This window comes from Paramisgurnus dabryanus, chromosome 3, assembly GCF_030506205.2.
Source record: "Paramisgurnus dabryanus chromosome 3, PD_genome_1.1, whole genome shotgun sequence".
Taxonomy (NCBI): Eukaryota; Metazoa; Chordata; class Actinopteri; order Cypriniformes; family Cobitidae; genus Paramisgurnus; species Paramisgurnus dabryanus.
Window position 1 is genome coordinate 21,362,258 of NC_133339.1, and position 26,049 is coordinate 21,388,306.

The 26,049-nt window shown below is 36.9% G+C and overlaps 1 protein-coding gene across 1 annotated transcript in view; it reads right to left on the reverse strand.

Moving 5' to 3' along the window:
- The window catches only part of crhr1 (corticotropin releasing hormone receptor 1), a 150,392-nt gene extending 125,283 nt beyond the window's left edge, over positions 1–25,109 (reverse strand). The window contains exon 1 of the mRNA XM_065252717.1: positions 24,184–25,109. Coding sequence (XP_065108789.1) covers positions 24,184–24,207 — 24 coding nt within the window. The 5' untranslated portion in view covers positions 24,208–25,109. The remainder of the gene's footprint in view (positions 1–24,183) is intronic.
- Between the last annotated feature and the right edge of the window lie 940 nt (positions 25,110–26,049).

Here is a 26,049-nt window from a genome sequence, read left to right on the forward strand (position 1 = left end):
CCAAAATGTTGATATGTACCTGTTTGTTCATTTGTGTTATAGTCTGCTCTGGTTACTGTGTATGGCTGATGAGGATGGCTCAAATATGTACTGCATGTGTGCACGCTTGATTAGTTGAACACTTAATTAGTATGTAGAGGTATTGTCAAGGGTGACTAGAAACAGGGAACAGGCATCTGTGTCACCATGCAATTTGAGTTTTTAACCCCTGCTACCGAAGAGAAACAACATCCCAATTTATTGGCTATCTGATTGAAGACCACCAATGGGAATCACCGTGCAATGTTACTGGTGACTTCATTTTATTCCACTGACATGAATTAATGAGCTATGTGACCCCAAACTATGAAGATCACAAATTACTTGCAGGGAAAATTTGAGCAATGTAATTATGACCTCAAGAGCTATTGCTTGCTTTTAATCTATGAGTGCCAGTCATCATTAGTGTTCTAGACATGGGTTATGGAAAGTAACTAATTGATAATTTTAAAATAAGTAAAATATAAAGATTGCTGTTAAACTATCATATACCGAGGATGCTAAAATGTATACCCAACATGATTGCATGACTATTTTAAAGGGGGCATATCATAAAAATCTGACCATTTTAAGTGCTATAATTAGCTCCGCAGTGCTTCTATCAACCTAGATAATGTGAAAAAGATCAACACAGTGACTTAGTTTTGGTAAAGCATTCTCTGCAAGCATGTGAAAAAATAGGTCATTGAAATTGGGCTCCCCTTGTGATGTCAGAAGGGGATAATGCCACCCCTTAACTCTTTCACCGCCATTGACGAGATATCTCGTCAATTAAGAGAAAATGCTTCCCCGCCAATGACGAGATTTTCTGTCTTTCTGCAATACCGCTATTATCCCTTCCGCAAATTTTTTATACCCGGAAGTATTGCCCTGTGGCAAGCGGCTGCATGTCCGTGTCTGTTTTAAAGATCGCTCTGAATGGGATCCCTATGAAAAGTCCGTCACAAAAATTGAATCATCTCTGCTTTTTGCTCAAAATGTGGTGTTTTTGCAGAAACCTACCCATATTCAAAAGCTGATTACAAAAGAACTACTGAAGGTAGGATGAAACCGTTTTTTTTTTTTTTTTTTGTTCGAAAGCAGAGGGTCTGCTCTTTCATTTGGTATATTGTATGTTTATATATTTAAAGAAAAACATTTTCTGGAAGGCATTAAACTTTGGTGAAAATCATGAAAAACGCTGGCGCTGGCTGGCAACTTTTTTTTAAAACGCTGGCGGTGAAAGAGTTAATCTGCACTTTCCAACCACGGCACTGACATTTAGTGCAGAGATCAACTCATATATGTAACACCTCAGTTTCAGCAGAAACAACATAAACAAACGGCTTTCGTGGAACAAACGTAACTTCCAAATAGCTAAAGCATATCAAAAACTACACTGAGCCAACATTACTGTGTAAAATTTATGTATACAAATGTTAACTACTCTACAGATCGGCTGTCAATCCTCCCTTCACATAGCATTGATCCATGATGACCGTTTTCCCTCATCTTTAGGAAACCAAAACATTTATTTTTCGACGAGGTATTTGTTCCAGAGTTCAGTTTAGCCACTAGTACAAAACTGTACTTTTTCTTTCACTGGGGCTGTACCCTTCCAAAAAGTACAGCTTCGCACGTAATGATTTCATTTTAGTACCTCAGAAGTACATTCTGGGACCAAAGAAAGCTTATTAGTACCTCAAAAATACATATTAGTATCTCAAAGGTACATATTGTTACTAAATGTTTACATATCTGTACCTAATGGTCCATACAATTACCTTTTTAAGGGGTGCTGCCCCACTGACAGCTATAGGGTACATATTTTGACTTTTTTCTAACAATGTAGGTCCTAAAGGTACGGTAATCTACCCAAAATTGAATTCTGTTTTGTATTTCTGTAAAGGTATCAAACGGAAACTTAGGGTACAGCCCCAGTGACAGAAAAGGTACAGTTTTGTACCTTTATTTCTGACGGTGTAAGACCGACAAAAAATTAAAATTTGCGATTTTCAAGGCAGATATGGCTAGGAGATATACTCTCAAACTGGCGTAATAATCAAGGAATTTGCTGATATAACATGACTGTAGCCTTGATTATTATGCCAGAATGAGAGTATAGTTCCTAGCCATATCTGCCTAAAAAAAATCGCAAATCTTTATTTTCCATCGGTCTAAGTACACGAAGTAACTACAGAAGAGTCAAGTTTTAAATAGGAAAAATATTGAAACTCTTTGGTTATTTTTAAGTGCAATGCTAATGGTCTAATCAGATTCAATGGATTGTGCTAAACTATGCTAAAAGTGCTAGCGCCAGACCCGGAGATCAGCTGAATGGATTTCAAAACGGTAAGAATCAAATGTTTAACTCTAGGGGAGCTGGAAAATGAGCCTATTTTCAAAAAAATTGAAATGACCCTTTAAAGTGCTATTTAGCAATATTTTATACAGTGTACCTAATTTAGTTAGCGAGTGTATGTTTTCCCATGAGATCAGTTTAGTTCACCATGTACAGCACTTTGCTTTTATCACATTTGTCACCCACAACCATAAGGGTCCACTTTTTAATTGAGGTTTATAAATCACATGAAAGCTGAATAAAGGCTTTCCATTGTTGTATTTATTTCCATTATCTGGTTTCCAAGAGTGAAAAAAATAATATACTGAGAGGAACACCTGTAAAGTTGTTCAAATGAAGTCCTTAGCAACACATATTATAAATGATAAATACATTTTGATATATTTATGGTAGGGCATTAACAAAATATCTTTACTTTATATCCTAATGATTTTTGGCATAAAAGAAAAATCTATAATTTTCACCCATTTATTGAAACAAATATAACCATGCGACTTATGACTTGTTTCTGTTCCAGGGTCACAATACCTGCTTAAATCAAGCACTTTTATAACAAGCTCATGTTGTATCAATATTCACTTTAGCCAAATACCCCATCATAAATGCTTCCATTATATGTAGTTATTTTAAATATGCCATAATAAGTTTAGGTTAAAAACAACATCCCTATCAACAATGATGATAATTGGGATGGTGCTAATTAGTGTAGTTGATATTAATTATATATTAAATATTCATCCCGTAGGAGGCTGACACTTCATCAAAGAGTTGTTTGGATTCTGTGAATGAGTGCTTGAAGCTAAGCTTGTCAGACACATTCACAACTCATTTAGGCTAGTAATGGATATAGTGAATTATAAATCTAGCACCAAGCCTATTGTTATGGGACTGGAATGATAGTGGAACAAAGAAGAAAAAATAATAATTGGTACATTATTTAACATGGTAAATAATTTCTTTGTAAATTCGTATATCATTCATTATGATCAAATTCAATATGTCTTATAATAATATATTTAATAATTCAATACTTTTATCCAAAGTGACTTACAGTACGTTGAATCTATATTACTTTTGCTCTTTGTGATCAAACTTACGACATCTGCGTTGCTAACACAATGCTCTACATTAAGCCACAAACACAATATGCATTGTTTCTATAATTTGACAGATTTTTGATATATTTCAGCAAAGAATAAACAACTTTGTGTATGTTAGCTTTGCAGTCTACAGACACAGTGAAAAGTTGTGCTGTCTATTATCAATATATAATAAGAAAAAAATAGCCATTCAATTATGCACAAAGATATAAATACTGTATACTAGCCACAAAAATACATTTGAGTTAAGCTTGAATGTGCGAGTGTGTGATTTCTCAGCAGATTTCTAGGACAGTCACACCAAAAACTCATCCGCTTTCATGAACGATGGCTAAATGATAAGGAATCAAGCTGATGGGACATAAAGCAGATTAAAGGATCAAAGAGATTGCACTCTTGAAACTGGATTCAGCGTAGACGTCAGTGCATGTTGGGAATCCATGTTCAAATTTTCACGAGTATAAAGCTTATACTTGTCATAGCCTTTAATGAGGTGTCACAAGTTGTTCCCGTGCCTCTAAAAAACTACAGAGTTGGCTCCGAATCAAACAGGAAAACAGGAGTTTACTGAATAAGTCTCAGAGCTTTAACAGATGCTATTCTCATTTTGGACTTCATAGTCCATGAATGAGAATATATTGACGTCTATGAAAGCAAGATAAAAATAGCCATTCTTTCCCTCCAACGGTTTGTCTGCTCTCTGGCATCAATATTACATCGGTGCCAGCTGAACTTTGGGAAAGACGTGTTTGATTAAGCTGATATACATGCCAGCACAGTAAAACATAGGGTAAAACATTGTTTTCCAGTTGCTGTAATGGGGCACATTATTGTGCAAGTGATATTCAAATGTACTAAATAAAACTTTAAACCCTAATACAAATAAAAATACTGTAACATGTGTTTGTTCTTTGCTGTATTTTTCCTAAAACCTGCTAAAACTTGCCTAGCCTGCCCCTATTTCTTAGTTTTTCCATTTGTCATATTCTACAGATTTTTCCAATCCGGATCAGTGTATTTACGCTCCATGAGGGAGACATTTCTATGAAGTTAAAATCATTTTCTTGTAATGATAAAGTAAGTACTGATAGGTGATGCTCTTATGGCAATTACAAACTCTAAAGCCGTAAACACGACAATGAAAATGTAAAGTCTGTTTAGTAGCAAAAGAGCCAATCACCCCTCTACTTTCATCTCTACAAATGAGGTCCACAAGACTTGAAAGCATTGGCAAAACACACACACACACACACACACACACACACACACACACACACACACACACACACACACACACACACACACACACACACACACACACACACACACACACACACACACACATTCTGGTTTCCATGTTTTGTGGGGACATTCCATAGACGTAAAGCATTTTATACCATACAAACTGTATATTCTATTCCCCTTACCTGCCCCATTCCCTAACCCCAACCATCACAAAAACCTTTCTTGTACCGTAGATTTTCAATAAACATCATCTTGTTTGATTTATAAGCTTGTTTCCTCATGGGGACATCAAAATGTCCCCACAAGGTCTCAAAAACACTGGTATTCCTATCTTTGTGTGGACAATTGGTCCCCACAACGTGATAATTACCAGGTACACACAGACACACACACACAGACACACACACCGTAGTAAATTAGAGTAGATTTAAAGTTAAGATCTTGAATCTTTTGAACAGCTCAAGTTTTCTTTACGGTAGATTAGCATATTTGAACGTTCTGGAGGTTTCACAGAATAGAGACCAGTATTATTGCTAGGACCTGTAGGCTATTTTGTTTTGCAATACCAAGCACAATCTCACTTCTACCTGTCATAAATCAGTGAAATGGTCTCCTGAAAAATCACATGTCCCTGTGTGAGTCCTAAATAATAAAAACAGTCTTTTTATCAGAACTTTTCTCTGCATGCGAATAAAGTTTGCACATTCAGGTTTGCTGACATTTGATTTTGTAGCACAGCCATGTCGTGGATTTGTGGAAGTTAGCAAAATGAGTTACAAGTCAGTTGCCTTAAAAGACAATTGTGCTGGCAAAATGAGTCAGAATGAGCACATTTTCAAACATTTGTCATTTATATTTTGACATTTTCTATTAAAAAACCTTCAAAACGATGTATGATTTGTTGAAATCTGACAAAAAAATACAGAGCTACAGTTCTTTGCAGTTGATAGAGTCAACAAAGTCAATTTTGAGAAAAATCTAGTTAATTTTTTTGAGGGTTTAAAAGCAAAATAATCGCACCCATACCATAATATCACTGGTAATAACAGATTTGGCACTCACAAAGTTGAAAACAATATCTATAGGATAATATATTTGTTCAACTTTTTTCTTAATTTTATTGCTTGACTTTGACACAGTACTGCTTTTGGATCTACTGTAATGCAACGATTTAATATAATGTTACACATCAGATATTTTTTCCCAATAGTCAACCAAACTTTCACTTAAAGGCATGATTTTTGAAAAAAACTATGTAAAAGGGAGTCGGGCCGACTACCAAAACACACTTGTAGCCAATAAGCGCTAAAGCCGCCTTTCCACTGCACACGACATACGGAAACGACAGTCGGAGTTCTTCCCCTAGTGGCAGTCGTAATTAAATTTCAGTTTAATCGTATATGGGAGGGAAGCTCATTCCAGCGCAAGAGGCTTAATTCTAATATATTTACCATGGTGGAATAAATAAATGAATGCAAATGAATGAAACAATAAACAGCTATGCATATATGACAAAGATTGCCAATATTTTTTTGAGAGAACATATGAAGACAAGATTAAAATAAATACATACACAAATAGAATAATGTATTTATTATCAGTAATCAAAAGTTTTTTTAAAAGGATTTAAGTGCTACTAATAAAGTTAAACAAAAAGGATTAATCATTTTTACCTCACAAACAGTTTATGATTGGAATACAATGAAATACATAACTTCCGGTCGGCATATCGCATGCGGTTTAGTCGCGCAAGTTCAAATTTTTTAACGGATCCAACGCTCAAAACGGATCCGATATTTACGCATCCGCAGATGGTCGGCACTTCACGCAGACCCTTTGCGACTCTCCATAGAAAATGAATGACTTCCGGCTTATCGGCCGTCGTTTGTCGTGTGCAGTGGAAAGGCGGCTTAAGGGGTGTGTCTACTAACAGACATCATTGCCTGGGTTGTGTATGTGTGGGGCGGGTCTATCAAAAGAAGGTCCAGATTCTATTGGGGAAGGGGCCTGTTTGTTAAGGTGATTTCAAAGTCAACATTGGCTTTCAGAGATCATGCACTCCGCCTATATCTGCTGGAATTCTTGTCAAAACATATATTTTTTAAACTGTAACTTTGTGCAGATGTCTATGTGCACTTGCACATGGTTCGGATCTGTCAGTCAGCAAAAAGAAGAGCGTTTTCATTTCTTATTACTCTTAACAACTCTTTTAACATCAATTAGGTCCCACACTTTATAACTCTTTTATTATCAAGCCAGTCCTGCACTCTATTTTCAAATTCCTGCATGTTTTAAACTGAAACCAAAAAGTCAGATGTGCATGTGGATAGACCCGCATCTTTAAGCATTTAGGATGGTACACCTCTCAAAACACGTATAAATAAAGATCATTTTAGATAATTAATGACTATATTAGAGAATTGGGATCGCTAGATGAAGACTTAATATATTTAATACTTTATACTTTTGGGTTTAGCTGAGACTTACACCGTAAGTCTTCAAAAAAACATATCAATAGAGCCTAACAGCAAATACTAGAATTGGAGTGCCTCTTCTTTCTTCCTCAAGTTTGTATTTTCTTTATGTCATATTGTTCTGCTTACAGTAAGAATAAAGCAACAACAGGAAAAACCTTTCAATGTCAAATGTCATTCATGAAGCTATAGAGTCAGTCTCTGAGGACGTTTTTTATGTGAAAGGCAGGTGGGTTACCAAATGATGCTTGGAGATGCTTGAGACAATGATCTCTCAAAAAATGAGTTCCGGAGCAATGTACCACTCTATTTGTGCCTGAATTCAGAAAGGTTTAAATCATAATTTCATTTCCAGGCTTTCAATATGACAATGGAACAAGGCAGGGTTCTTTATTATGTACTTCTGGAATGTTATAAAAGAGGATGAAACTTTATCAGAAATATTTGAATCACTGTATGCCATTTAAAAGTGTTTTAAACAGCTGATACAAAATTGGGATTAAATATCTGAAAAGGCCAAGATGACATTTAAAATAGCTAGGGATGCACCGATACCACTTTTTTGGAATACAAGTATGAGTACGAGTACTTGCATTTCAGTACTTGCCGATACAGAGTACTTAATAAAATAAAATACATGATTTAAAAGATTTTTACAGGTAACAGCTTTAGTCATATAATTTAACAAAAAAACAAGGGACCTGTTTTCCAGTTTGTTGTAAACTCTGCCTCTTTGGACAACACAAGAGGATTAACCCCGTACACGCCGCTCAAACATAGACATTTCTCAAACCGTGGTATCGATCCCAGGTATCGGGGGACTTTTAACGAGTACTTTAGAAAATGTGGTATCGAGGCCGTCACCAGTATCGGTATCGGTGCATCCCTAAAAATAGCATTAAATTGTTAGAGTGAAAAAATTAAAATGATCAAAAATAGGAGTGGCATTTAAAACCTCTTTAACCCTAGGGCCCTGTCCCGGGTCCAAAATTTCGTATTTTAACTAGGGATGCACCGATACCACTTTTTTGGAATACGAGTACGAGTACTTGCATTTCAGTACTTGCCGATACCAAGTACTTAATAAAAAAACATGATTTAAATTTACAGGTAACAGCTTTAGTCATATAATTTAACAAAAAAACAAAGGACTAGTTTTCCAGTTTGTTATAAACTCTGCCTCTTTGGACAACAGAAGAGGCATTAACCCCTTACACGCCGCTCAAACATAGACATTTCTCAGACCGTGGTATCGATTCCATGTATCGGGGGACTTTTAACGAGTACGAGTACTTGTGGTATCGAGGCCAATACCCGATACCAGTATCGGTATCGGTGCATCCCTAATTTTAACTTAATATAAAATACTGTTTTAATCTTTAATGGTCTGTCATGGACCCCAGTAACACATATGAGATACTGTTTGAAAGCTTAGGGTCTCTACTTTCTGCAGATATGCATCACTTTGAGACATCTTTGACTGTTAGAAAGTTATTTACACTTTATTTACACTATCACCCCCCCATATTTTTTATATCATCTAATATTCACATATTTCATATTTTTCAAACATGACAAACATGGGCAAGTCTTATATCAAATGAAAGCTCTCATTCTCAGGAATAAGGCTACAGCATTATTTTTGTTCTATTATCTACACATATCCAACAATCGTTGAATGAATAATAAGGTAAAAAATGGTCTTTTGTAAATTTATGTGAAACTTAAGCATGAACTACCTCAGATAGCCACAAATGATACACCATCTTTTATTTTAGGTCCTACTTTAAAAAAAATGAGTCCAGTTTAGTAACCAATCCATTGGAATGCCACGGAAAAAGACAGTCCATAGAAGGGCTACGGAAAAATGCAGAGATCCGTGAGAATGCTAGAGAAAAATTCCGACTATCCCACGGAAATTTGTGAGATCAGGCTGGTATCACAACTGTTAAGATCCGATATGTGCACCCTGTAGCGTTCTGCCATTTTCCGGACATCACGCTGGCACAACAATCTACCTTGACGTCCAACGTGTATATGTGACAGCATGATATAACCGAAAAGCTACAGAAAATGCGATCAGAGCGGTCAGACTGAAATCGATTTCCGAAAATGCGATTTGAAAAGGATTTCAAACCACCTCTGTATGAAGCCTGAAACGGATTAGAAAAAATGGATATCACGTGGTTTTTGCCATTAACACGTTCTAAATGTGATTGGATTCATATCAGATATGCACCAAAATCGGATTTGGACTGACAGTTTGAACAATGTCTTAGATTCTGAATAACATATATTGTCATTAGTCATGTTGGTCCAAACCTTTCCACCAATTTCTTTCTTTGATGTACAGTAACACATAAAGACATTTTTAATAATTGCAAATTTATTTTAAGCATTGAAGCTTTAAAGGGATTTTAAAAAAATCATGGAAGTGGTTCATACAACTACTTTACAATATTTCAAGTCTTTTGACCCTGTATGAAAGCTTGGAGTGAAAAACAGAAAATGTATGTACTGTAATTATTGAGTTACAGTATCACTCTGAACAGATTAAGTGAGGTGAATGGATCTGCGTGTTTTGTAAATTAATTACTCAGACCAGTTGTGTGAACAGGATCAAGCAATTCATTGAATAAAAAAATTCATGAATTGGACTCCTCTCATACTCATAAATGTGAAAAGAAGAGCCAAGGTTTATTTCAGCATGTTCACTTAATAATGACCTATATTTCAGTCTATATTTCGCTGTATGGCTTTAGAAGACAAAGCGCATGAACATTTTAATGGTGCTTGTGTGTCCTTATTGAAATTCAAGAAGCTTCGGTCTTTATTCATTCCCTTCTATTGTGCTCAGAAGAAAGAAATTCATCTAAGTTTGGAATGGCTTGAGCAAATCATAAGTCATTTTTACTTTCGGGCGAACTATCCTTTTTAAAGAATCCTTAAGTAAGGAGAGCTCATAAGTTAGACTTTAAAGACTTATTCAAAGTTTCCAGCATTAAACAAAGTACAAAAAAATAAAAGAAACCTCACGAGTTCAAGAACAAAATAGTCGTGATGAGGAGAATGCAGACGCTTGCTGGAGTTCAGAAGATTAAAATTGACTTTGAACTTCCTGGGACTGTGGAGTGAGAGATGAGACTTTCTATTCGTACTGTCTTCTCTTATGACAGAAACAATACTTCCAAGCTGGAACAAAACTAGACAGGTAAAGTACAAAAAGGAACCGAATGCACTTGTATACACAATGACAGTGATGAATAGCTTATGTATCTACACCAACAGACACATTTTCGGGCCTTCAAAAGCTTTAATGCAGGTATCGCCCAACTGTTTGAAGCACAGGGGAGCAAACTGCTTATAAATCAAGAGGCTTAAAAATCGTGCTGTGAATCCATCTGGTTCATGTGAATGCCCCTGTTGATAGCTTTTGCAGGCAGAATGCAGCCGTTTTAATAATGTAGGTCAGCCTATTGTGAAGCCACTAAACCGATCTGCAGAATGGACAACACTTCCTAAAACCTGTTAGTAACCACTGGAAATGAACCCTGTCTAGTCCGGTTTTGCACTAAAATGTTCTCCCAAGCTCAGGCTGTTAAAAAGGGATTTAAGGGTACATGTCGCCAACACAGGGGTGTTTGGCTGATATGAGAAAGCGATCCTCACAGATGGTCCTAGATTAGCTTCTCTATGGTCACGTGGCTCAGTCACTCAGAGAGAAAATGATCCTCCTCCTCAAATCTGCAGTTAAGACAGACACCAACAGTGATGCTGTTGAGCGGTCGCCCAGTCGCCAGGCATCATGGACGCCATGAAAACTGCACTGTTAAACCTTACCAGGCTTTTTAGGAGTAAATTACTGGCAACACTGTTGCCAACTAGTTACTGTACAGCATCTGTAACGGTGACTTACTGGCAACAGTGTTGCCAGTATAGTACTGTGTCTATGACAATACAGTGAATAACTGGCAACAGTGTTGCCAGTAATTTACTGTCTCTGTACCATTACGGTGTCTTACTGGCAACAATGTTGCCAGTTTTATACTGTAGGTTAGGAATTACAGTTAACAACTGGCAGCAGTGATTTCAGTTAATTACTGTACGGTACCACATGCTTCAAATATAATACTGTATATACAGTAAATAAAATGCCGTACTCATTGTGGTACTCTAAAAAAAAAAAACCAAAATATTTAGACAAATACACTTTATTACTGTGGCAATAGATGTCAGGATCAGAGGACGGATGAACCCAATCACAGATGAAGTCGGGAAAACAGAAAACACTTTATTTACTAACATAAAACAAAACCCACGAGGGGGTACACAACATGAAACACCGTAAGCAGACAGATAACACTAAACTTGACAAGATAACTCGGCTAGATAACCACATGAAAAAAAGAACAAAACAAAATGAACCTGCACAGAACTAAGGACAAAATGACATTATATAGAAAACAAACAAACAAGATAACGAGGGGGAACAGGTGATGGGAGAAAACCAATGATTACTAATAAGCAGGAGAACAAGGGGGCGGGGACAAGAGACAAGACACCGGAGGCACATGACCCAATAAACAAGACCATGAACCTCCACATAGAGCATGGGACTGCCAGAACCCTGCCATCATGACTAGATATAAATACAAAACAAGACTCCTTGGCAGGATCCTGACAATAGATAAATACAAATAGACAAATGCTTTTAAGACACTTAACAAAATCATGTCAAATCCCACCCTAAAAAAAAAAAAAAAAAGATTTCAGTCACCGTTGACCCTCAGGTTATTCCAAACCTGCAGTAATTCAACATAATTTGCATGACCTTCTTATATCCTTGCTATTCAAGCTTTAACAAAAAAGCTCCATATAATTCGAAGTAGAAACCAGAAATTAAGCATTAGTGTTTTTTGCACAGGCCTACTAAAGAGTTAATGGTGCCACATGGTGATCAACAGTAAAAATGACAAATTTTACCTCTTTGCAAAAGGAAAAACTATCAATAATCAAACATGCACAATAACAAGGTGTCATAGCTTTGCCATCAAAATTTTTTTGCTATAATGGAAGTCAATGGGGCAAAAACAGCCACTAACAATAAATGAAGAAGAATTTTTTTAAAATATTATGCTGCTCAAAAACTAAAAATTCATCAAAGCCAATGTTTTTTGTAATCTTTGAAATGCCCAAGACTGTAGGGGTTTTAAAAATCCAGGCCAAAATCACTTTTTTTTTAAATTGAAAATAAGTCATTTTGTGTTTTTTCCCAAATAAGTAACATCACTTATGAACTTGGCAATTAAAGAGTTACAATCATGGAATTTTTGTAAATATTTGGTAATTTTGATCAGTACTGAGGTTGATTAACAGATTTATAATCAGGAAGCTATTTGGAATCTTAACTTTATGTGTTTTAAAGACACTCACAAATATTTTAACAGTATACTTACTCATAGTTGTGTGATCCATTTTCAGCTTTTAAACATACAAATCCACTATTATATTGTTAAACACAGCACGCTCCGGGGTAAACAAACAAACAAACAAACAAACAAACAAGTTTATCAAGGCAAATTGGTGACACCTGCACCTGTGGATGAATTGTTTGTATGCATGCACATGTATGTGTGCGTATGTGTGTGTTAATGCATTAATCCTTCTTTTCTGACTGAAGATGTAAACAGTTTTCAATAAATTGTGATGTAGTGCATCATGGGGAATGTAGAGGACAGTAATTTACCAGATAATATTACAGTTATTTCCCTTAATTGGTGCAAAGAGTAATTTACTGTAGTTTATTATTAGTGCAGCATAACTGCACCCCATATCAGAGTAAAATACCTTTCACCGATGTTAAAGCTAAATACTGCCAATTTTACAGTTATTTACCCAGAAATCTAAAAGCAAGGTTTAACAGTGTGAGATGACAGGGGGAGGTGTTTGGCTCAGACTGACACTGAAAGTGTCCATAAGTTAAACAGAAAAAGACAGCTGATGTGAAGATGAATGAAGTGGCATGGGCACCTTATATTTAGTTTAAAAAGTCTAGCTATTTAAGAGTACCTTTGGCTTATTTTATAATTTTAAAATGTTATAAGTATAAACTAGTGATGGGGACGAGACCGCCTTTGACGAGTCTATAAAGGGTCGAGACAGAGTCCATTGGTTTTCAAATAGAGTCGAGTCCGAGTCAAGACCGAGTCTTTGAGGAAGCAAGTCCGAGTCGAGACGAAGTCCTTTAGGAGTCGAGACCAAGACCATAAAAACATGTCAGTTTTCATATTCATGATTTAATATCACCCCAGTTGATAATCAACAGTAAGGCCTACAGACTAAGCTAGATTGGAAATTGTTTAGAGGAGCGGTCTTAATGTCTTAATCTGAACTATGCTTTTAATATCATTTAAAAATTCCCTACCACATGCATCTTCTGCCTATTTTTCTAGAGATAAATAAACGGCTCTGAAGGCACTATCTTTGCATTGCACCATGGGATGTCATTTTCAAATAATGCACGTCAACATTGCATTTTATTATTATTGCTATGTGTTGTGTGTTTTTTTATATGAAAATGCACTGGTCTCGAGGACTCGGTCTGAAATTACGAGTCCTTCTCGTCCCACTGTGGTCCGAGTCAAGACCGAGTCTTTGAAGGAACGAGTCTGAGACGAGTCCGAGAAAGCAGAAATCGGTCTAGAGACTGGTCTCGGGTCCAAGAACAGACTTGGGTACTAGTATAAACTTGAAAATGGTATGAATAGAAATAATGATGATAGTTTTTGCATATCACAAACCATTATACATTTTTATATTTTAATTAGGGCTGTCAAAAGATTAATCGCAATTAATCGCATACAAAAAAATTCTGTTTTTGCATAATACATGTTCATATAATATATAATAATATTTCTTAAATGTATACATGTATTTGTGTATTTATAAATACATAATAATAACAACAACAGACAATGCACACACAAATATATTATGCAAACACAAACGTTATTTTGTATGCAATTAATCGTGATTAATCTTTTGACTATGGAAGGTATTTTGGGCCTTTTTAAAATTATTAATTAAATGAAAAAAAAAATCGCAATTTAAAAGCTAGAATAAAAATGTAAACATTAATTTAAATTATTTCATTTACAATGGATGAAGCATTATTCCTGCCAAATTGAAAAATAAAATGCAAATGATGATTTGATATTTCATTTTCAATACAATCTCGAGGTAAGACTGCCAGTATTAAAATTAAATAAGAAACGTGAAAAAAAATTAAAACATACGTTTTAAAAAAGCATTTTATTAATGCTCACGCAATAATAGTAACAAAAATAAAATTAAAATGTTTTAATTTTTTATTTTAGCATTAATTTTCAAATTTGGGACATAATTTGCGATTTTACTTTTTATTATTTATTTAATTAATTTAAAAAAGGCCAAAAATACCTTCTATATTTGACAGCCCTAATTTTAATAGGTGAAAATCATGCTGTAACACATTGGGAAAAAATCAGAAAAATGATATTTTTTAAAGTTTACACACTGGGTTTTATTCAGCCCAGTGCTGGTTCAAAAAGGGATGAGCCGAACCCTTTGTATTGTATTGTAATATAACCTATGCCTGGTTGTTTTTATCCATTGTTGGGTCAAATATAAACATTATCTTGGTTAATTTTACCTATTGGCTGGGTTTGTCCTTTACTGACCCAGTGTATGCTAGAATGATCTTTTGTTAAGAGTTTATAAACCTGTTTACTAGAGCTCCCAATAAATAAATAAATAGGATTTGTGCTTTTAATCCCAGGATGCCAAAATTGTATTAATTGAAAGTGCTTTCTATTCACTTGTTTACCACGCATCTGCTTTCCACTGTGTCTGCATTAAGGATCCTGTTTATGACTGCAAAATTATTTACACAGGCAGCCCTCTAACCCTAATGTTTTTTTACCCCATGATAATCCGAGCACTCTGTATGTGTGTTTACTCAGGAGGCAATACATAGAGGACATGGGTGCTACGCAAGTTCATGCGGATGCTTGTGTGAACTGCAAATCTATGCCAGAGTGCGCGGACAAACCTGTGATGCAACTGCGCGTGCGCGCGTCTGCAGACTTGGGGCGGTTGGCGTGTGTGTGGGACACAGCTGAATGAGTAACCATGTGTGGCATTTGAACAGAGCGTACAAGTGTTATAGTTGTGAGCGGCTTGTCTACAGATATAAAGGAAATGTAGTTGGTGATTTATCATGGCAGTAGCGTAAAATCATTTTACGATCGGAGTAAGAACCCGACGGGCTAGTTTGAGGATGACAAGCAGCTAAACGTACAAGCAGGCCTTTAACATCAACCAGACAGAATCTTACACTTACACAGAAATCCCGACTGAATTTGATTTTAGTTATGAGGAAGAAACTGCTCTCAGTTTCTGACTTAAAAGTATTGATCACCCAGAAATGTAAATTCTGTATAAGCATTCAAAACTTAGTCTCTTTCCTTCCCCAATATGGATCAACACATCATTCTGCACTTCTCAACTTCCAGACTGGCTATTTAAAGGGGGAGGGGCACTTAATATGCCCCACCAAATTTCCATAAACACATCAAACTAATATGGAAATTTTAAAGAACTTTAAGTTTAAGTCTTCAAGTGTTAATTTGATTCCTAATGTACTGCTACTGCATTGATATTCATAAAATGATCCTCAAATTTTATGTTTCAAAGTACGATGATTCATTATTTTCATTTTTTGGTTAACTTGCCCCTAAAAATCCCCAGATGCTCTCATTGACAGGACATGAACAGACACAGCCCTCAGCATCAGTTTTATGCATTATGTATTCTCCTCTAAAATTAGAACAACTAGAGCAAGGGGTAGCAGGCTGACACAATGTGTGCTTAATCCAGTTCCTAACCTTAACCTAGTTTTAAAAATAAATTCAACCTAATCCCATATAACCATAGCCCAATCGGTGCCTCTGTTAGTAGATGCATCACTTCATTGCTAAAGTTATCAGTCAGCAGCAAATTTTAGCTTTGCATTGAGGCCAAGAAAAACAAACACTTAACATATAATGATTTTTTACATGTATGCATTTGGCAGATGCTTTATCCAAAGCAACTTACAATGCATTTAAGATATACATTTATTCATTATGTTTTAAGGGTGGGAATTGAACTAATGACTTGTTTTATAGATAAAAATATCTCCCAAAACATATGCTTACAGGACCATTTATACAAACCATGTTTCCTCCATACTGCTGTACCACAATTTAATGGAAATCAAATGTATTTATTTTTTTACAACTTGTTTACTTGGTTTTACCCGCATAATCCATACTGTGCTCTGGACTTCTGACCTTGAGGTCACACTGCTTGGCTTTACTTCGGGCTGTGGGGTTGTTAATTGTGATAAATGGAGATGACACGGGCTGCAGTTTTAGCGTAAGGAGTCAATATCTTTCATGCCAGCGCTGCACACAGGCAATGCTGGGTAATTTATGAAAGACCCTTGGATGTGGCGCCCTACGTCGTGCATGCATATCTTATTATTAATCCCATGAGAGAAAGAAAGAGAGAGAGTTCAGGTTTCTGTGTGGAGGCATGTGTGTGTGTGTGTGAGTATGTTTATGCAAGTAAATTTGTCCATATATAATAGCTAGGATTTCTAAACATGCCCATGAAAACAGACACACAGCTCAAGTATGCCTGAAAGAGAGGATTTTTCCATAAATCTTATTCTATTGAGATTTATATTGTACACATATTTTTCTGCAAGGCTGAATTGAAGTTTCCAATTCAAATAAAATTATTTTATTAAGGCTATTAAACACCTAGTAAAATTCACTGCAGATTTGTTCTCGTGGCTTAGAAGGTCACAAGTGCTTTTGAAGTTACATTCCTGCATTATAAGCACTAGCATGTTGTTGACTATTTAAAAAGCATAATAATGTACAATAAAGTGCACATATTGTTCAAAATGCAGACAAAAAAAAAAGAATTTCCTGGTACACCTATCATAGGATCATAAGGATGGCCAGATATTCACAGGACATTAGCTGTTGCCTATATGCAGAAAGCTGGATTTTAAGGTGGCATCAAGGACTCTCATACGCAACCGCTTTAAAACACTACTCTGCATAACCAACAACTCCACATAAATATTGAACTGGCCACGGTGCATTATGGGATTGCCCTCTCTGTAAAGGATGCATGCTGTCTAGTAAAAAATTTAGCTTTTACTGATATTAATTTATTTTGAGTTCATTGTTCAGTATTGTTCGCAGCTGATGTGCATGAAGTGGCATTAGTTGTCCTGGCAATAAAACCGAAAAGCGTAATGAAAGGAAACAGATGCAGCAACGAAAAAATGGAAAACAGAGAGATGTGATGAAACCTCTGAAGTATTGCCGAAATTGTACTTTTTCATAATTAAATCTTGTTTTTGACAACTAAACAGATTACGTCTTTTCAAACTAAAAGTATAGTCACAGTATAGAAAAATACCAAATGCCAAAATTTCTTTCAACAGAGATCTAATTTAGTCTCCTCTCAACAAACAGCTCTCGCTAATTTGCATGCCTAATCTACTCTGAGAATACATTTCTCCCCGAAAATGTAAAAAAAAAGAAGTAAACAAGAACATCAGTCTTTCTCCTAATGGTGCAGAACCCTGATCAAACAATACCAAGAAAGAAATGCCCTTTGGGAACCATTGCGAAACCCTCAGATGTAAATGCGTTCGATTTAAAGTGGAACACAAACTCTGGGTGTGAAAATGTCGGATGGAAAAAGAAAATCGATTGGAAATGGATTAATGAGGTTTTGTCTTTTATGTATGCACAACATCTGCCAGGTAGCAGCTGTATGTGAGGAGCCACTGACAAGCTAATTGAGTTAATTCAATCGTTTCATTTCAACGAGAGAGACAATATAGACAGAGTTAACTAACAGAATATTTTATATCAGTGTGAAAGATTCCTAAAGAGAGACCTGAATACTTGGATTGATTGAATAAATCAATTACCACTTTATAACCTTTAATTTTTGGTGTTCTGAAACTATTAGTGGCCAGAAATAATAGAATTAATGTAGTGCTTCATGATAAAAATTATCTGATTGTGTTTAACAAGTGGAAAAATATGTTGAGCTATGGATTCCTTCAGATGTGGAGATTAATACTTGCACTTTATTATATTTCTCAACAACAAACCAAGGTATACATCCGAGGATACATTGTCATGCATAAGCCAAAATGAGCGTTCAATGACAGTCCACTGAAATTTTTCTGCATTCCATACACTTCATGCAAGAATGTTTGGACCACTGAACTGAATTAAATCCATTAAAGGTGCAGTGTGTACACTTTTGCGGCATCTAGTGGTAAGGTTACGAATAGCAACCAATGTTTCAGTCCACCGTTTACCGAAATGCATAGAGAAGCTACGGCAGTCGCCACCAGACAAACATGTCATCGTCTGAAAGTTGGTCCGTTAAGGGCTTTTGTAGAAACATGGCGGCACAAAATGCCGACTTCCATGTAAGCGGACCCTCGGTTTATGAAGATAAAAACGTCTCTTTTAAGGTAATAAAACTTAACGGTTCATTATGAAAGGTCTTTATACACCACTGAAAATATAGTTATGTATTTTATATTGCATTTCTGTCAAAAGAGCCTTATAAAAGTTACACACTGCACCTTTAATTAGTACCTGTACACAGAGGTATCATACATTTGTATTTATTTTTTACAATTTTAAGCTGTTAAGCTCTTAACTCCGTACACACATAAAAAACCGAGGGCCGGCCCGAGGCATAAGCGAACTAAGCGACTGCTTGGGGCCCCGTGGCCACCAGGGGGCCCCCCAATAGTTTTTTTTACAATTACATAACTTAAACAAGTAATATAAATGAATGAATGAATGAATACGAATGAATAAATGAATAATTAAAGACAAAAAATCTGATTTGCAGACAACTTCTTTGTGTCTGCAGTGCTAGCGTTTGAGTCATGCACAATATAGACACCTCACGTGCATTGACCATTCGCGCCGTCGTGCAAGTGCGCGTAACTGTAATAAATGATGAGCCATGTCACAAAAAAGTATGTATCCCTCTGGTGTCGAAAAGAGAAAGAAGAAAAGGATAGAGGAGGAGAAGAGCAAGATAAAGGTGTGTTTGCATGATAATTTACAGCATGTTACAGTAAGTTGTGCAGGAGAAGCTAGTGGTGTGACAGATCACAGTTGATCCGTGATCAACTCGGCTCGCATGCGATTTGCGGATTAATACCCAAATTTAAATAGAGAAAGTTTAAATTTCAAACGTTCCAAAGGCTTGCAAATGTTAAACATTTCAAGTGATTTTACTATTTAACCTGCAAAAAGGCACTAAAGTGAGCAGCTCTCTGGACGCACATGCAGTTGAATGTGTCCAGTCCAGCTCCAGTCAGACGTGATCCTCACTATGCCCTTCATAGATCAGAACACTTGATTTTTTACTTTGAGAGAGTTATGCTACTGTGTGTCATACTGTAGTCCATTAACATACATTTGAGGAAAATAGCACTGAAAAACAATGTAACGTTTTTATGCTGCACCGTTTGTAATTCGTCCTCCGTCTGTGTGTGTGTGTGTGTGTGTGTGTGTGTGTGTGTGTGTGTGTGTGTGTGTGCGCACGCAAGGGCACTCAGTAGTGCACACATGGAGACGCGTTTCAGAAAGCAGGTGAACATAAAATCTTTCTGTTCTTAACAGGGCACATACAATCAAAATGATCTCCAGGTTTATGTATAGATTAGGCAGAAACCAGATCCGTGCTTCTCTTAAAGAGACAGTAACCTCAATTAATCTACTCAAATCTGTGTCATTAATGTTAATCAAACAACACAAGATAATTTAAAAAAATTGTAATTGTAAAAAATTATAATTATATTTTATTCATACAATAAAGACAGTTTTATCATTCATTTGATTTGATTTCTGTACCTAATGCTAATTTTAGCCCTTACTTAATGTGTAACTATAAATGTTTGTAATTTCTTTATTTTTATAAATTGTTGAGAGGGGGTCCCCCAAACAAATTCTGCTTAGGGCCCCTAAGAGGATCGGGCCGGCACTGCAAAAAACTGTGACACAAACCCTTGTAAATTGTAAACAACCAGTCACATAATCAGAAAATAGCCTAGTATAGTTGTAAGGTATGCAGTACCTTAGCAATAGTCCGATTTAAGCTTTAATATAAGCTCCTAATATAACTCCTAAATCAATAAAAATGCCAAATAAACTAAACAGCTATTGATTATAATGCATTATATTAATGAATAGCAGAGGGCAGGACATTTAGTGCCATATCTCCTTTACAGTTCTACAGGGAAATGGGTTTTACAAGTGAGGAGGGTGAACTGACTTTGAAGCAAATGATCTGTGAAAATGCTACTTAGTTGGACTGAGCAGATTTAGATGAGGACTAATTTCAGCTCAATTTTAGAAAAATGTAAGGTCGGCTTGGCTCAAAAGTCAAAAGGGCAAGACATATGCCTGTACATGTCAACCTAAAGCCTATAGTGGGATAGTCACATACCGAATGAATATATTCAGCAAATTATACATTATGTACAACTGTGTCCTATCCAGGAATGGATGACGTACATGGGAGATTCAGAGTTTTTGTTCAAACTGTTGCAAAAGGAACGAGAAATATGGTTAGAAAACATTTAATCAGCCGTTTTGTTTCGCTTTAGGCTGTGTGCAAATGGGGCTAATTTTATAAGCCCAAAATTTTCCCTGCATAGCTGTAGGTCTATATTAAACAACAAATCTTGTTAAATGCTCAGTAATTTGCTATTAGTGTTGGCATTTAATTATTTGAATTTTTTGCCAAATCACAACTGGTTACTCATTAAACATGTATAAAGCAGATTTAAGCTTTGATGCTTATACCCCCCCCCACACACACACACACACAAATGTTGGCACTGTTTACAACCTTACAACCTTTCCTTTTATCTGTTTTGTTTATCGGGCTACTGTATTCCCAGCTCAGCCTGACCGTTTTGCAGGACTCGACTTGTGCCAGGTACGTTACGTGGAAAATAATGTGTTTTTTGAACCTTAAACCGTGTAAACACATTACATCACACTAAATACACAAAATAACGTTCCCAGAATTCTCAGCAGCTAGAAGTTTTCAAGAGTTTAAGTGTGAGAATTGCAAAAAGGTTTTGAAAAGACACATACTGTAAAAAGCAACTCCTAAATGGCTTAACGGTGTTATTATGAGATACATTTCCAGGAGACGAGGCTGCAATTATTGAAAGAGCACTCAAATAAGGCATTGCACTGCTAGAAAAATCCTACCAGGGCTTTAGCGGTAAATAAGCCTCAGTTTTCATTGTGGTACAAAAAAGCCACGATTGGTTGTTGGAGACGTGACTTAATGCAAAAGTCCAGTGCTGAAGAGTCATCTTACAAGTTTCTCAGCCGTGGGATACTTCATCTGTGTTTATACTCTACTCATACTTTTAGTCACGCAAAGACACTGCGGTGCCTGGCGCATGCTAAATTATAGACCTGATATTGACCCCTGGGATATTAAAACCAAAAAATAATGGGGTGCACCTGCCGTTGCTAAGACACGGTGCTGAATAAATTTGGAAGCACTCGAAACTGCAGGCAATTCAAAGAATGTGTTATGGAAAGAGAGTTTTGCTTAGTGAGTGATTTGTGGAGAAGAAACTCCAGCGCAGATATAACTCTTCAATTTTTAAGATCAGTCGTGTCTTGTAAAAAAGCTACTACAGTATTTTAAGACAAAAGTTAGGAGTACAGCTATGTGCACGATTCAATCATTACGAGAGAAAAGCTAAATACCAAATACATCTGGAAAAAGTGAATCATGTACCAATGGACCCGACACGCCAAAGAGTAGCAAATAGTCATCGTTCCTCTGAATCTGACATTTTAATTCCGATGTTTTGAGGAGAAATTGACAAGCTCCCCGCGTGCCTCTGTTTGTTCATCTAAAACCTTTACCCAGAAGTCTCTGGGTCTTTGGAGAGCGCGAAACCTCTTGCACCTCACGCCTCCGTGATGAGTTAATTAGAGTCGTGTGCTTATCGAACTGTGCTTGAGTGACTTTAATTTGACAAAAGCTTTTTTGTGGTTAACCCGGCCAAAGTACAAGCAACAAGGAATTGTGTGTATGCTAGAAATCATTATTTTCTCTTGGGGTGATATCAACACACAGCACAAAAGAATAGCCCAGGGGCGAATGACCTCACAGACTTAATGTTTCCTATAGGAAATCTGCTTTAAAGACATAAATAGGATGCTTTCTTAGCACCCAGGGTGTAAATGAAGGACAAGCGAATGGCTTGTAAGCAGCCATTGGAATTGTGATGGGAACATGCTTTCTAAAGGGCAAGGAAGGAGGGGAAAGACATGATAATGATGTCATTAATGACTAAAGAAGACCGGATAACATCTAGTACATGTTCAGAAGCCCTTCGGCCTTTTTCCATTTACAGAATGGGTCAGTTTTCTTCTGCCCTGAATATTATTATAATCCTCAAGCACACAGCCTGTCAATCATCTCTAGTGTCAGGAATGAAAAGTGGGTGTTGCATTATTTGAATCACCTGCAAGAACTTATTTTCCCTCATAGATCACAGTGACCAGGCTGATGTGCCAAAGCTGGAAAAAGTTAAGGGGGAAGTATGTAATTTTATCGATGTTAAAGTACTCTTCTCTCTCTCTGCTTAATGCGAAGAGACATCTGTAAGTAAGCCACATTCGTAGATTGATACCCCAAAATACGTAAATGATATGGTTCTCTGGTGATAAAAAAAATGCTCTATGTGAATAGCAGCGCTGGGTCAAACAATGGTGTACGCTTGGGGCGTCTGTGTGGCAATGCAATGGCATATGAGTTTTATGGTGCTGCAGTGGTGCAAAAAAATACTCTTTTCATTTAAATAAATATCAGTTGTATTGATTCTTTACATCTTCAGTGCCTTTGGCAACCAAACAAAACATTAACCTTTGCAAAACGTACAAGTACAATTTTTCGAATAAACATTTTACAAATAGTTTTCAGGGAAAAATAATCTCTGTTGTTTAAGCAGTTTACTATGATGAATCGTGAAATGTATGCTTAGTAATTTAATAATAATTAAAAGGCCCTGCGGGCTTGTACATTAGGACTGTCAGAGTTTCACCACATTATTTCACGGTGGTGCCAAACTAGGCAGCCCTCCAGGATGCAGACTGGGGACTGAACTTGCCAGAAAAATACGCTTCTGGTCTTTACCTCTACCTTTCAGTCGTGTAATTTATATCATGCACTGTATGATGAAAGAGCACGTGATGCAATGGAAGTTTTTTATAATAAGATGATTTTGCATTCCTTAAATAGTTTGGGACAGGGGGGATTGACTCCTGATGCTGCCTTATTTACCGTCTACAGCATTCAATCCACCCACACGCTGCTGACTCACAATGCCATTGATAGGCGTTCATTACCTCCACGGTTTCCCTTATAATCTCCAAATCATTTTAATAACACCCCTCAATAACTACCAGTTAGTTTGACGATTTAATTTTTTTTTAAAGTATAAATGTTATATAAGATAGCTAATGTCACTGTGCGCTTCGGTAAAATGCATTCTAAATTGGTAATTTTCCATAACATAATAACACATTTTATTACATCTGCTAAATAAAGAGATTATATTTTAATTAAAGGCACATTTAGTGACAGCTCCCTACTGACAGCAAAAAACCTCCTAAAGGTATCGTTTCAAATAGTTTTAAAAGTTTTAAACTGCGTAAATGCATTTCATAAAAAACCGAAGAATAAGCAAAAATATTAAAGCGTAAATGAAACTGCCGTCCGTGTACTGAGATTAAAATATAGGTCGACTGAATGAAATGTGATTGAGAAAATATGCGCGTTTATGAGCTTATATTGGTACCTGCGGATGAATGATGCGACTCATCGCTCCAGTGTTCTTCTGCAGTAAGCTTGAAACAGCGCAGCTGTCCGGATGCTCGGCTTCGGGGTGAGAGACCTCAGCTTTAAAAACAAGAGCACCCTCAAGGATGATCAGAACTTACAACCAAGAATAAATGTGTGTCATGGAGATTTCTGTGCGCGTTTGAAGCGCTCCTTCATTTTCTTTCAGTGGTTAAGTTTCATATATCCTTATTATTTGAAAATTCAGATGAACATTTAATCCTTCCCGTTTTGCAGTATTTAAGTATTGCAAGGTCCAAGAAAGCAGGTGCAAAATGTTTATTTCAGTCTCTCCTGGTGTTCCTGTATAGCTCAATTGTTAGCGCAGTACGTTCACAACGCAAAGATCATGATTCGATCAAATGTATATCATATATCGAATGCTACGTAAGTCACTTTGACTAAAAGCGTCAACAAAACGCATACAATGTAAATGCCCAAAAGACGCGACTCCCGTCATGCGTAAAGCTCAGCCGGTGGTCCCTGTTAAAACCCGATAAACGTTTCGTCTTGTTCCCCTGTGACTAAAACTCAACTTCTCCCAAAGTACTGATTAAAATCCGCTCTTCATCTTTCTCACAACGACTCGTTGTTGTAAACGCAGCTGCTCTTCTTTACGGCGTCTCCTCGCGCCGGGTGACCCTCTGATTGTGTCCCATCGGTCATCTCTAGCGCGCACATATGAATCCCCGCGTGACAGCGAGGAGGCGTCGCTGCGCCCGAAAGAAACAAATAGCAGCTCCGAATTTGCACGCGTATGGATAAATGTCCAGCAAATACGTGAAGACAAAATCTAACTAAACTACTCTGTGCGCGGGCTGCGCGTCTTTATCCTATCCAAACCGGTTCACTCTGTCTCGCGCACTCGCTCGCGCTCCAAGGAGTATCAAAGCATCGACTCGTTTGCTGATCACCACCTTAATTTTACTCATCTTTAAAAACACAGTTTGTAATCACTTGCTTTCGTGGCAGGTTTGATTTTAAGTGTGGGACTAAACCATACCTGCACAAGTGGGTTTGATTTGCAGATTGTTTCATAAAAAAATGTGCGCAATTATTTTCTCAGACGAGTGTTTTTTGCGCGGAAATTATCTCCAAAATAAAACTTCAACATAATGATACAAATAGTGCACTATTAAAATCATGACACAATTTAAATCACACGCACTGCAAGAGTTACATAATGTCTCCATCTCTGCGTCTGGTAATATATGCTCCTAGGTTGTTGTTTTGTCATGCAAATATTAAAATGAGAATGGTTTGATATCCAATCTAATATGCAGCTTTTTTGCCTCTACTTGCAGTGTCGGTTGACAATGGAGAAGTGATCATTTGTCTCATTCATATGAAGTACATTATGAAAAACAGCTTCTGCTTGAAGGAGAGTTATTGAACTGGATCTCTTGTCTATCACAAATGGATGCGTTTTTGCTCACGGGCCACGCCGTTCGTTCATTAACGCTTGACGCATTGGCTCCGCGCGCTGTCAGACAGATAAAACGTCTCGGGTTACGAATGTAACCATTGTTCCCCGAGAAGGAAACGAGACGCTGCGTCGCCGAAGCTACGCTATGGGAACGCCCTCTGCGTGATTGCGTCTGAAGCACGTATGTCAAATCAGTCCAATGGTCAAGTGACACGTCATAGGCGGGTGACGTGGGAACCAGGAAGCTATAAAAAGAGCACCCAGCAAGCCAACTTCAGCTAAATTGTGCCGAAGCAAGGCGAGACAGGGATGCAGGGAGTATGGCAGGGAGACGCAGCGTCTCGTTCCCTTCTCGGGGAACAATGGTTACATTCGTAACCCGAGACGTTCCCCTTCGAG